The sequence below is a fragment of the Aethalodelphis obliquidens genome, unplaced genomic scaffold, assembly GCF_003676395.1.
Source record: "Aethalodelphis obliquidens isolate GAN/ISIS:26980383/991018 unplaced genomic scaffold, ASM367639v1 scaffold90, whole genome shotgun sequence".
NCBI classification, from domain to species: Eukaryota; Metazoa; Chordata; class Mammalia; order Artiodactyla; family Delphinidae; genus Aethalodelphis; species Aethalodelphis obliquidens.
In genome coordinates, this window is record NW_020838034.1 from 1,127,394 (window position 1) to 1,140,187 (window position 12,794).

At 51.7% G+C, this 12,794-nt stretch overlaps 1 protein-coding gene across 2 annotated transcripts; it reads right to left on the minus strand.

The window, feature by feature from the left end:
• Positions 1-1,107: 1,107 nt before the first annotated feature.
• Positions 1,108-9,770, minus strand: UBE2Q1 (ubiquitin conjugating enzyme E2 Q1). 2 transcript variants are annotated; one of them, XM_027094978.1, is made up of 13 exons: positions 9,310-9,770; positions 6,944-7,048; positions 6,505-6,609; positions 5,838-5,888; positions 4,109-4,249; positions 3,801-3,885; positions 3,475-3,535; positions 3,193-3,283; positions 3,024-3,082; positions 2,894-2,942; positions 2,500-2,595; positions 2,044-2,134; positions 1,108-1,596 (listed from the first exon to the last, which is right to left on the minus strand). In XM_027094978.1, the coding sequence occupies exons 1-13, from the start codon at positions 9,634-9,636 to the stop codon at positions 1,565-1,567; spliced, it is 1,293 nt and encodes a 430-aa protein (XP_026950779.1). In that variant the 5' UTR covers positions 9,637-9,770; the 3' UTR covers positions 1,108-1,564. The 2 variants fall into 2 exon arrangements, with proteins under 2 accessions (XP_026950779.1, XP_026950780.1); XM_027094979.1 differs by having other exon boundaries at positions 2,068-2,134; positions 9,310-9,768.
• Positions 9,771-12,794: the final 3,024 nt, after the last annotated feature.

Genomic DNA, 12,794 nt, shown 5'->3' on the forward strand with positions numbered 1-12,794 from the left:
CCCTGTATCAGGTGGGTGTGGTGGGGTAGGAGCAGCATTGAGTGGGACTGGTGAACTCTCCATCCACCTGAAGCAGCAAAACATTAAAATCCCTTAAAAGGGGGAGAAACGACCAATGTTAAAATTGCTGTGTCAGACAAAGCATTACAGAACTCTGGCATCTTACAGGTTCCCAGATGGCTGTCCGAAGTCTGGGCTTTCTGAGATGAGTGTCTTCACTTAGCCATCCCTGGCCTCTGGCGTTTGTCACCATCCAGTCTGTAGGCAGAGTAGGTCCAAAGAGGCTGCCTCTGCCTCAAGGCAAGCTCACTGACCAGGAGAGGCAGGCAGCGCATACCACATGCAAACAGTACGCCTGTACTTTTAAATAAGCAGGAACAGACATGGCACCTATGGTTCAGCTCAGCAGACTCCCCTCCCCAGCAGTTCTCAGAGCCTGAGGTAAGGACACAGGTATACAGACCAACCCCCTCAAAGCTGACTCTTTGCAGTAGGACCCACCTTATGAGTGCCTTAAAAGAATCCAGTCTCCAAGCCACGTGGCTCCTCTTTGATAAGACCAGATGAAGCAAGAGACGGGAGGGCGGAACAAGGGAGCTACCATCACCCTTCAGTGCCACTTGCTGGGAGGGAGGGGAACCAGTGAACACTGGAGTGTTAGCTACATAGCAAGTTGCTGAGACCAGAAAGGTCACATACATGCTTGAGGCTCTGCCCCCATCCCTACTCAGTTCATTTTAAAGTAGTTCTGTGAAGCAGCCTCTTAGGCCTCCTTGTTATTTTTTTCTTAGAAACTTGAAAACATCTGTGACTAGAAAAGTAGTCCTAAGAATTAAGGTCATCATTTCAGCCTACTACTTTGTGGTTCAGCAGGCCAGGCTCTGCATTCCCAGGGGTACAAGTGCTGGTCACTCCAGAGGCCTTCAGGGGCGAGCCAGGTGCGCGCTTCAGCTCCGCCTTTCTCTTGCTATAGCAGCGAAGCACAGCCCCTCATAGCTACCAAAGCCATGGAGGCCTTGGTGCCCCTCCCCCACTGCTCAAGTAGTTCAGGAGTGGGGGTGGGGTGGGACGTGGGGATAAAAATAAAGATGAGTCAAGACCAGCATCTTCAAATTAACAAACTGTAATTGTTTTCCCAAAGATACATTTTTTTTCATACACATCCATCATACACTGTAACCAAAAAAAGCAGTGTACATGAAATAAGAGAAAATAAATTAAAAATCCATAGCATAGGTAAGGAGGCTCTAGTCTGGAGCACAGCTGAGTTTCCAGCAATATAAGGAGGCTCGAAAGTTTCTTTTATAAGAATGCCTGCTAGCAAGGGTTCCAGCCAGGTGGTTGGTTGGTCTGTAAGTCAGTCTTGAGTACTTGAAACAGTTCTGTGTTTTTTTTTTTCCTTAGCGTTTAGAATAGCCATCATTGTCCTGCAATAGGCAGAGCTATCACGTCCAGGAAAAATGAGGGGGGGAACCACAGAGGCAGCGTGAGATCCAAATACAGCATTCAAAGGTAATTGGTCCAGTGGTGCCTGGGGAAGGAAGAAGGGGATGGCACTCCCGGGTTAGCCATCTTCCTTCGGGGGTGTGTACCAGCCTGCAAAGAAACCGAAGAAAACAGTGAGGTGGAGGCTGATGTCCACCCTCCCGGCCCCAGTCACTGAAGACATCTCCAGGGTCAAAGGTGGAAAGAGTCTAGAAAGGGCTCCCCAGTGCAGGGAGAAGGTGTACGGGAAGGTAAGAAACTGCCTACCTGGAGATTATAAGGAAAGGGAGAATGATGCGCCCAACCTGAGATGACAGCAGAGTGAGATGAGCTTTCTCACAGGGTGGTGGGGAAGAGGGGCAGCACTGAGTCTACCGGCGCTATGGACCGCTGGTGCTTTACTGGAGAAGAGGTGGCGGACGTTAGCCTCTACCTCACTGAGTTCTTTGGAGAACAGGGGCAGGTGCTGTGTTAATGGGTGGTAAACGCTCGGAAACCAAAAGGGGTTCTTGCTGTTTGGCTGGAAGTGGAAACCTCAGGCTTGGCAAAAGTCCGAACCTCGAGTTGTGGCGCCAGCCTCACCGTTTTTTTCGTGGATCTGCACCAAGGACTTGTAGGACTGCTGTGCTCTTGTCAGGCTGTATTGAGACTGGGGAGAAGAAGCCACTAAATCAGGCCACCAAGCTGTGGCCCTGTTGCCACCCAGGAGTCCCAGCTCCCAGCGCCATGCTCTGCTGACACACCAAATACCTTCCACCTGGGAGGTCCCCTCAGGGCACAATCCCCTAGCTTTCCCTTTCCAGACCTGCACCCTCCCCAAAGTCCTAGGCTGCCCCTCAGACCAAGGCCCTGCTCCTGTTCCCACTGCGGCCATCCCAGGACCACTCATCCGATGCTGCCAGCCCACAGATTTTACCCTCTCAGTCCCTAAAGGAAGGCCGCCTTGGCCTCCTCGTGGCCTAAAGCGCGTATGTCTCCAGCCAGTCCCACCAGGCCCAGGTCCAGGCTCCTTACTTTGTTGGCTCCAAACTGCACTCGTGCTTTTCCCTTCACCAGTGTGGCACTGATCTGCATGATCACTGACTCTATTGAGTAGGCACTGCTCCAGCCCTAAGTAACAACAGGGACAAAGCAAACAAGTCAGGAGAGTTTCCAGAGAAACCTTATGCTTGTTCTCCAGAGAGCAGCTGCACCTATAGAAGGGCCCCTGCCCTTCACTCCCAGAATGGCCATCACCTGTTTGCCCAGGTCAGTGGGTACAGGCCCTGCGAGGCAGAATGAAAGGGCCACGTTGTGCCCATCACCCAACCCGGGGGTGGGGGTGGGGGTGGGGGTGGGGGGGAGGGTGGTTAAAGCTCAGCCTAGCCCTGCCCAGGCCAGCCAGGCCAAGAATGAGAGGCAGGCTCACCTGCTTGGTGAGAAGTTCCATGCAGATGGCACCTCCGCCCAGAACATACCTGTAGAAGAAAGGTTAGTCAGCTGTGACTGGCAAAAGCTCCCTACCCTTCCTCACCCTCTGCGCTTACTGAGCTACTCACCCTCCGGACAGGACTGGAGACACAACCCTGACAAACGGCGGGTCAAAGGGAAAGTTATCCTAAGAGAGACAGAGGCAACGATCAGGGAGGGGAGGCCAGTGCCCTCTGCAACACTGTAAGATGGAGAAGGAAGCCTAGGCCAGGGACGGACTTGAAAGGAAGACCTTACTTTAAAAGAAAAGTTTAGTAGGATGAAGTCAGCTCCTTCCTTCTCTTTGAGGATCTGGAGATCGTTGTGCAAAGCGCTGTCCTGGTCAACTCTAGGAAGCAACGAGTTCAGGCTCAGCTCCAGGTCCAGCTCAGGAGCCTCAAGGCTCCCACCAACCCTGGGCGAGCAGCAGAGGGCCAAGCCACTGCCCACACCCGCTCCCTGGGACGGCCCCGGAGACTCCCACCACAGTGGCTCCACTCACTACTCAACTTCTTTTCTAATCCCACAGTCCCCACTCACTTGAGGAGTTTGACGTTCCAATCATACAGACTGTCATTCACGAGTTCGACTGCATAGTTTCCTGGAAGGAGGGAAGAAGATGGGTGTCATTAGATGATGGTCCAAGTGGCAAGTGGTCCCTGATGCAGATCCCTCTCCCATGCTGAGAGAAAAAAAGGTCAAAGGCTCCAGGTTCACCCCAGACAGACATGCATCCAATCTAAGCCACTGGAGTGGGGGTGTTCCGTCCTTGGCCTGAAAACTTCCTAAGCATCCGTGCATCTGCTGCCACCATCATGTCCTTCTTTATGAGCTCACGTTCAGGCCCCTCTCTGAGGCAAACTCACCGCCTTTGAAACTCTGTGATCGGTATATATCCCTGAGCTCCTTCATCAGCCGGTCAGTAGCCTGCACCGAGCCAGACACCGCACCCTACAAGGGAGGGATGGAGGACAGAACATCTCACGGCCATGTGCTTAGCAACACCGTACTAGACCTCAGGAGCAGTCTGGCAGCCAGGATTTAGGCAAGGATGAGGCACACCCATAACCCACCCAAAGTGGATTCTGTTCCCCAGACTGATACTCAATGCCTACCACCTCCCAGCCAGCACCAGCCGACCCCTTGGCCCAGCTTCTCCCTAGAGGGCACGTACATTTAAGTAATCTTGCCTCTGGTTCTTTTTAATTTTCTCTAGTATGGCCAAGTTTTCTTTTCCGATGCCGTCATCTTCAGATTTCTTACCCTCAGCTGGCTCTTCTTCTTTCATTTCATAGTGATCTAGGTCTTCTGTGTCCTGGGGGAGGTGTGGGGTGGGAGTGGGATAGAGGAGGAAAGAAACCAACACATGTTGTGGAGAGGGGCCATCGCCTTCCCAGTCCCACTTGACCTACAGCTGCAGGTCAAGGAACAGTAGTCTATCTGGCAGGCTAATGAGTAAAATACCCTTTCCACTGCTGCAAGACTCCCAGTCCCATTCCCTCCACACTCTAAAGGCTGTGGCAAATCTCTCCTCCTATTCAATTCTCAAGCTGCAGAGCTGCGTAAGGGCCTAGGGAAACCGAGCAGGCTCAGCTCTCTTGTTCCCCAGACCTACCCTGCTCCAACCATCCCTAAAGCTCTCCCTTGGCAGCAGAAACTCTTCCTTAATTCCTAGAATGACTTTGGCCTGATGCTGTGACTCAAAGCTCATGTTTCATCAGGTGACTTTTGTACCCAGGAGTTCCCAGGACTCCAGGTCTAAAGGAGAAAGCTGGATCAGAAATCTCCTGCCTTCCCAAGTGCTGGGCCTGATGAGGTATGCAGAGGTACCCAGTGCCAAGGTGGAAATAAGGAAGGAGGTCCAGAAAGGCAGATGGTAGAGGTCAAGAACAGAATTAGTCCCTATTTGCCCTGCTCTAAGTGAGGAAGTAGCTCACTGTACATGGGGGAGGAGCCTATAGCCAGGATTCAGCCCCTCTCAGTCAGACTTGGGAGGGCTGTCTGCTGTCTGAGAGGAGAATGTTTCAGGTATCCCCAGCCCTTTGTGAGGCTTAAGACCCTGACAGAGTTACAGAAGTTGCAGAACCTGGGATGTTAATTCAGTGCAGAGAAACAAAGTGATCAGTGACCTCACTCTAGCAAGATATGTTAATACTAACCTCCTAATTACTACATTAATTGTTGATATCTACTGAATGTTTAATTATATGTCAGGTACCATACTAGATGCTATACACACTAGCTCATTTAATTCTTATAACCACCATGCCATTATTCTATCATTACCCCGATTTTACAGATGAGGAAGCTGAGATCTAGGTGAGGTTGTTATTATGCCCAAAGTCATACACCTCTTAATAGAGCTAAGATGTGAATCAAATTCTGTCTCACTCTGAAGTTCAAGTTCTTAACCATTATGCTATATTCTGCAAAATTATGTTTTTAGAAAATAGATAAATTATTTAGCATTTATCATGTACTGAATGGAGCATTTTACATGCAATCCCTTATTTAATCTTAAAGACAACCCTATGTAGTAGCTGTTATAATCACATTTTATAAATAAGCAAAACTGCAGCTTAGTGAGAGTAGGTACAATTCCCCAATTAAGAGAGTTAGGAGATACAGGATGCCAGCTCAGGTCTGACTACAAAGCCATCTGCGATTAACTTCTTGACTGTTCAGTGTAAACAGATTTGCACTTAACTGTCTTCAGTGGTTGGATATGGGTGCCCTGTCTCTTCCTCTACTATACTGCTGTTCCTCCAGGTGAGTAAATCTGTCTTTATTTCCTTTGGTATTTTTCTCTCCCCAGGTCTAGACTGGAGCTCTGTACACAGCGGGGACTCAATGCTGCTGACAGAAAGAGCTTCCTACCAGTGCCGCCTTGGGTGGAAGCCTACCTCAGGCATCTCTTCATCTTCATCTTCCGAAGATACATCTTCCTGTGTACACTGCAGTGGGGAGGGAAAAGAGGGAGATCAGACCCCGGTGGTTTCCTAGAATGCAGCCTCTGACCTACTCCCCTGAGCCTCTGGGTCTGGAAGCTGTGCGCCTGGCCATAATGCTACCAGCCTCTCCATCAGCCAGAACTGAGTGGAAGCAACAGCCTAGGGAATGACTTCACTACCGGCCCATTATTCCTCTACCACCATATGCCAAAGAATAAAAGAGAAGCACAATAGCTGTTTCTGTCACCTAACTCACAAATCCCAGTTTTACCTCAAGAACCCCTCCTTTACTAAATCATCTCTAGACTGATACTGCATTCTTGGATCTTAACAAGGGACCTTGGTCCCCAATGGCTACCTACTGCTAATGATAAAAATCCCCCCATGAGGGATGATCCTACCCAGAAGAGTGAGTTTTGATCAGAGAGGTGAAGCTACTAGTGCCCCATTTAGCTAGATTCCCATCTGGAGAAGAGGCCAAGAGTCACGATATGTGTACGTGTTTGGAGTAGGGCTGGAGAGAAACTACTGCAGGTTCATCTGAAGTAACATGCATTTTTTGAGTGCTATCTGTGGGGCAACTCTGCATAACAGGGTCCAAAGCCCCTCCGTTGCTCACCTGCTCTGCTGGCAAGGGCTGATCCAGCATCTCCACATCTGGATGCTGAGGGAGGTTATAGAGTTTACACAGGTCGGAGATGATCCTCTTCAGATGCTGCAATAGCTGGGGGTAGGGGACCACAGTGACATCAAACACTCCTTCCCCACCCCAATCTGGACAGGTACATGGGTGAGCTCTTGTCTCAGCCCCCAAACTGGTACCTAGTTCTCTAAAACTCAGACCATACGGCCAGGGGGAGGAGCTTAGGGGACGAACCCTGGGACTGGTGCAAGGCTCTCCCTCTGGCTTTAGGAAGCAACTCCCCTAAGACGCCTGCCTCAAATGTACAGGCTACTGCACCACCCACTTTCCAGAGGCATCTTTCACAGGATGTTTTCATGGCATGGGTGTCACAGGAGGAAAATGCACTCCCACCTCAACACCCTGGCCCCCTCACCAAAGTATTCCCTTTCTTTATGTCCACCAGCCTCTCCAAGACAGCAGCCAAGTTAGGGTCATCGGACTCCACTGACCAGATGGGGGGCACAGCAGGGTATGACTCCTAAGGGGAAAAGAACAGGGAGAGCAGTCAAGATGGGAGACTGGGGAAAGCTAGATTTTGCCTGCCTTCCACGCACCAAGACTTCTAGTCCCTTTGCTCTCCACCGTCCCCCCGCCCCTCTCCCCCCAAACACACACATACAAGCCCAGCGCAGCAGGTCATTATCTAACCAAGCAGCTTCCCAACAAATCCCAGACCAGGAGAAAAAGTCCCTAGGAGGACCCTTTCCAAGAAGCCGGGTCCCTTTCTTTATTTTCTCAAGAGTAAACATCAGAGAAAGCAGCAGAGCCAAACCCTGCTAACAGTGAGGGAGACTTCCTATCTCCTGTGCTGTCTCTACAAGTTCCAGACCTGAAGTTCTCCCACACTCAACAGAGGCCCCTGACCCTCCTTAACCAGTTGAGGAAGGGATCACCTCATCACAATCACACTGACAGAAAAAAAGCAAAGACCACAGATTACTTTCATTTTAGCTGGGGAAGGAGGGATTAGAAACTAGATGTCTCCAGAACCTAAACGTAAAAGGGTAGCAGGAAGAATCTTCCCACCTCACTCCCAACAGAATCCCTCAAAGGCCACTTCTCCCCACCTCTCCCTTGGGAAACTGCCACCCTCTCAGTCCAGGCGTAGGCTGTAGGGCTCCACATGGCAGGCTGGGAGAAAGAAACCTACGCTACTAACATTCCCAGCATTCCTGAGCCACCGGTGCCAAATGCAGCCTGACCAGACTCCCCCTCTGCCCAAACCAAGGGGGCCAGTTCAGGCCAAGTCTTCTTTATAGGGGCCACAGAAAGTCTGACTGAAAATCTTCTAACTAACCTCCTTCCAGGGACAAAGACAGTAGATGGCCTCTGGCAACTGGGAAGGCAGCTAGAAGGGGGCAAACCTACCCTTAAGGAACTGGAAGCATAATTCAGGTACCAAATCGACCCCTGAAGTTTCCACATATGCCGAGGAAACCTTATCCTCTTCTACCAGGGGTCTTAACTCTGCCATGGCTCTAATCCTCAATGCTGGAGGAAAACAAATTATCAAAGATGCTCAACTCTTCAGCTCACGGAACCACACCGAGTCCTTCAATCTCAACTTTTTAGTACAAGAAAAGATGGGAGAGGAAAATGGAACACACGAGTTTTGGGGGCAGGGGGAGACCATCCAACCCAAGCTGAGGCTTGCCTCATCAAACCTTGACCTGGTTTGATGGAAGAAAGGGATAGAAAACAAGAACCATGTAAATTGAATTCAGGCCCCAAAGTGCCACACAGTTCACAAGTCTGTCTTTCCCCAGACTACTCCCATTTGCAGTGTGCCTGCCTGGATTAAGTACTGTCTCCTGGCTTGCTATCCAGTGCTCCCAGCAGGGCGAGAACACTATCACACCAGGTGGTATCAATCACTGTAAGTGCTATACCATGCGGTATCAGGCATTCCCAGATTATCAGAGGCCAACCCTCTTCACAGGATGTTTGAGGGCAGCCTAGGCAGGAGAGGTAAGGTGTCTCCTAGTCCTGCATGCCTAGGATGGAATGATGTTCACTGAGAGAAAAGGAACTGTTACCCCCCAGAATAAATGGGATAGCCCTTGCACATCACCATCATTAGCAGGAAAGGCAACAACCCAGGGCAACTGGAGATATCCATAGAGAACAGGAGGAGAGTGGCAGCTACCAGCTGGGGCAAAAGGAGGAGAGTTAGAGGTTACACCAGAATAAAAGGGAATCCAAAGGAGAGGAAAAAGAGGAGTCACTAAACTGCACACCATCACTTGGTAAAATTCAGAGAGCAAAGAGGAGTGGAATGAGAGATGCCTGCGCAGGGATCTCACAGGTGGCAACGTCCTAAATCAAAGGTACTACTGAGAAAGGGGCATCACTGAAACCTGCAGAGTTCCAAGCCAGGTCCTTCCAGCTAAGGTCAATGCAGAGACCTGGAATCTGAAGATGATAGTGGTGGGGAGAGGAGCATTCCCAGGGGTCAAGGTTAAGTCGTGAAGTAGCCAAAATGAGCCAAAATCATGAACCTTGGGATGTGGGTGGGTTAGTGAAAAGGGGTAGTCGAGGCGCCATATGTCGGGGTGTCCCTGACCATGAAGAGTAGAGATTCTGGGTGCACAGCAGAAACAAATGTAACCTGGAGAAAAGGAGCCGAGCCCCGAGAGGGGATTCGACCTCCCAGGTCTTTCGAGAGCAAAAAGCTGTGTGGGGTGATCCTGAGTCCCAGACAAGAGCCCCCCTGAGACGCGCACGCGAGGGTATCCTCACCGTGATGTTGCAGTGGATGCGGACGGGATCTCCAGGCACCGACCCCCGTGGGGGGAGATGCGGTCCGGGCGCGGCCCCCGCCCCGGCCCCTCCGGCCCCAGCCAGCAGGAACTCGCAGCTCAGCTCGTCCAGGCAGGCGCTGGCAATGCGGAAGCGCTCGTGGCCGCGGTGGAAGATGGACTCGAGCAGCTTCAGCTCCCGCCTCAGGCAGGGCCCCGGCCCCGGGCCCCCTCCCGGGCCGCCCCCGGCCCCCGGCGCCGCCCCCTGGCCCCCCAGCTGCTGCCCCGGCCCCGGGTGCTGCTGCCCCTGCGGCTGCGGCTGCTGCATCCTCCGCTCCGCTCCGCTCCGGGGCCGGCGGGCCGGGAGCCTCCGGCCTCCGCTCCGGGCTCCGCCGCCGCCGCCGCCGCCGCCGCCGCCGCGGTCCGCACTTCCTGATCCCCCCTTTGCCAAGATGGCGCCGCCGCCACCTCCGGGACAGGGCCCCCCCCCTCCGCTCTCCGGCCCCCCCAGCCGCCGGAAGCCGCGCGCCCCTCCTCCTCCTCCTCCTCGGCGGCCCCGCCTCCGTCCCCCCTCACGTGACCTCGCTGCTCTGACCTCCCTCACGTGACACCTCTCTCCTTCCCGCCCCCTTGTTCTCCCCTGCCACCCTCCACATGTGACCGGGGGCTTCGGGCTCGCAGCTTTCAGCGCCTCAGTGCGTGTTTACGTACGGCGTACGTGCGTGCGAGCCACGGGTCTCGCCGCCTCTCCCCTCTCACGTGACCCGGCGCCGCGTGCTCCCAGGGGCTACCTGCGCGGGACCCTGTTTCCTGCTTTGGGCCCCTCTTCCCTCGCCCTGAGCCGCTGTGAAGGTGCCGGGCGCTAGGTGGGCAGAAAAGAAAGTGGGAGAGCTGCGGACGACGCTGTACCGTATTTATCCTGCGCTCACACGCCTGTCCTCGGCGCAGGGTCCCTGATGCTTTGCCCCCTTGGGGACACACTGAAATGAGGGGCGTGTGATTGGGGAAGGAACCAGGGACCCAGTTACAGGAGGCTTGGGTTATCGGACGTTCCGAGACCGTGGATTAACCACCTTCCCTCAGTTTCCTCATCTGTACGATGACTTTGATGAGGATAATAATGCTTGCCTCGCCTGCTCCCAAGGATTGGATGCGAGGAGATCACGAAGGGATCGGTGGTCAATTAATGTACGACGGGTAGACGATAGCTCACTCTTCGCGCTTATCAGATTCCTTGGGTCTGGACGAGGGGGGTGGGGAGGGACGACACGGGCTTCCTCTGCCGGGTCTTGAAAGGAGAGCAGCACTAGTCTAAACCACTAACCAGGCAATAAGATGAAAGGAGACCACAATCCCAGTCCCAAGTCTCACCGGCTAACACCTTGTCGCAGTGGTCCTGGCATTGCCGGGAGTGCGCGGCAGTGCCTCCGGGACCTCGCTAGGTGGCACTATCACAAAGGACAAAGCTGGCTGAGGTTCCTCTGCCAAGGGCTGGTGTTAGCCCGTGGTAGGGCCTGATGGATTCTACCGAGCCAACTCGGCGCTTGAGAAGCTGGCCGGATTGCCACCTTCTCCTTTCACTTGGACTGAAATGAGTTAGCCTTTGTCGGAAGCTGACTGTGCACCTCGGTTCTTTGTGCTGGGCTATTCATTTATATTGTCAGTGGCGGTTGATAAAGGCCTTTGACTAAGCTGGGCTCTGGGTATTCAAAGGTGATTGAGATGTGTTCCTGGTCCTCCTGGGGCTATTTATCTCCTTTGGGGAGGCTGAACAGTTAGCTACATGTCACCTCTGTGTCTCAATGTGCAAGTTGAGGGCATAAAAGGCTGTGGTAAGAATTCCCGTTAATTGAACTATATTCAGTATCTTGTAATAACCTATAATAGAAAATAATTTGAAAAAGATATATATTGATATATATCTGAATCACTTTGCTGTATACCCAAAACTAACACAGTATTGTAAATCAATTAACATCAATTTAAAAAGAATTCCCGTTTACTGAGCACTTCCTGAGTCAGGGTATCCTGCAAATATTTCTAACCCACCACCCCCCACCCCCCCCCCCAGCCAGCAACATTGCAAGGGAAGCATTTTTATCCCTGTTTTACAAGAGGGGAAAAGGAATGACTGCCCAAGGATTTACAGCTAGTAAGGAGAGTTCCTGGGCATGTCTCCAAAGTCCATGCCTTACCCATCTCTGCTTTCCTCTGATGCTTTCTCAAGAAGTTTTCACATGTCCACTGACTCTAGCCCTTACCCAAGAAAACCACATATGCAGCCATTTGGAAGATCCTGAATTCCATATTTTATAAAGAGTTTTAATTACAAGAAAACAACATGATGAGACAGTCTCACAATGTTGCACAGACTCTAAGGCCCCCAGGGAGGAAACTCAAGTCGTGGTCACTGGGATGAGCTCAGTCTCTTCCTCTGCTGGTGTGTTCAGCATTTCAGCTCTCTGGCTGGGAGAGTCCTCTGGCATCTAGAAGCCTAGTGGGGAGTCATACCTGGTGTTCTGCTGAGATGTGTAGGGCAGGGGCATTAGAAATGGAAATGAAGTTATGGATATATTAATTTAATGAACACTTGTGTGCTAGGGGAACAGGAGTGAATAAAACAAAAAAATCCCTGCCCTCGAAGCTTACATTCTATTGGGGGAAACAGACATGATAACGGTGGAGTTGACAAAGCAAACTCATTAAAGAAGAACAAATAATGTACTGAGCCTCTGTGACACGTGACACACTGGGAATGCAGCACTGAGCGAGACAGACCCAGTCTTCACCTTTTCCATGTATTCAGGCTGGGAGAAAGTCAGATACTTCATGAGTTGTTTGTTACACACCCATCCACTTAATTGCAGTTATGGTAAGTGCCTCAAAGAACAAGCCTAGAGATCTGGGAAGGCCTCCCTGAACAAGTGATATGCTAAATTCTGAAGGGTAAGTAGAATTACCTAAGGGAGGAGAGGCTGGACACTGTCTGAGGCAGAAGGGGTGGCATGTGCAAAGGTACTGAGGTAGGACTGGAGCAAGATGGAGGAACGGAAAGTAGGTCTGTGTCTAGGGTGAGGAAGAGAGTGATGCAGGTAAGCTAGGCAGGGGTTAAGTCTTGGCAGATATTCAAACCCATGTTTAGGAACTTGGGCTTTATTTTAAGATGCAGGAAGATCAAAAAGTCACTAGAATTTTGAGAGGCTCTGGATGCCTGGGTAACTAATGGTAGTAGTGCTAACAGAGGGTAAGACTTCTCAAAGGAGAGCTAAACTTTGTGGGAAAGGTGGAGAGTTATAAACATATTGAGTGTGTGGAGGGAGGGCGACGTGGACAATCTCCCGGACATGCAGTGGGGTGTGGGTTCTGAGTTTGGGAGAGAGGCAGAGCCATAGGTGTTAACGAGAGAGTCAGCTACAGCTCTCCTTTGAATTAGACCATAAAGGGGGCAGCACAGCTGAGTGGAAAGAGCATAGACTGGGGAGTCAG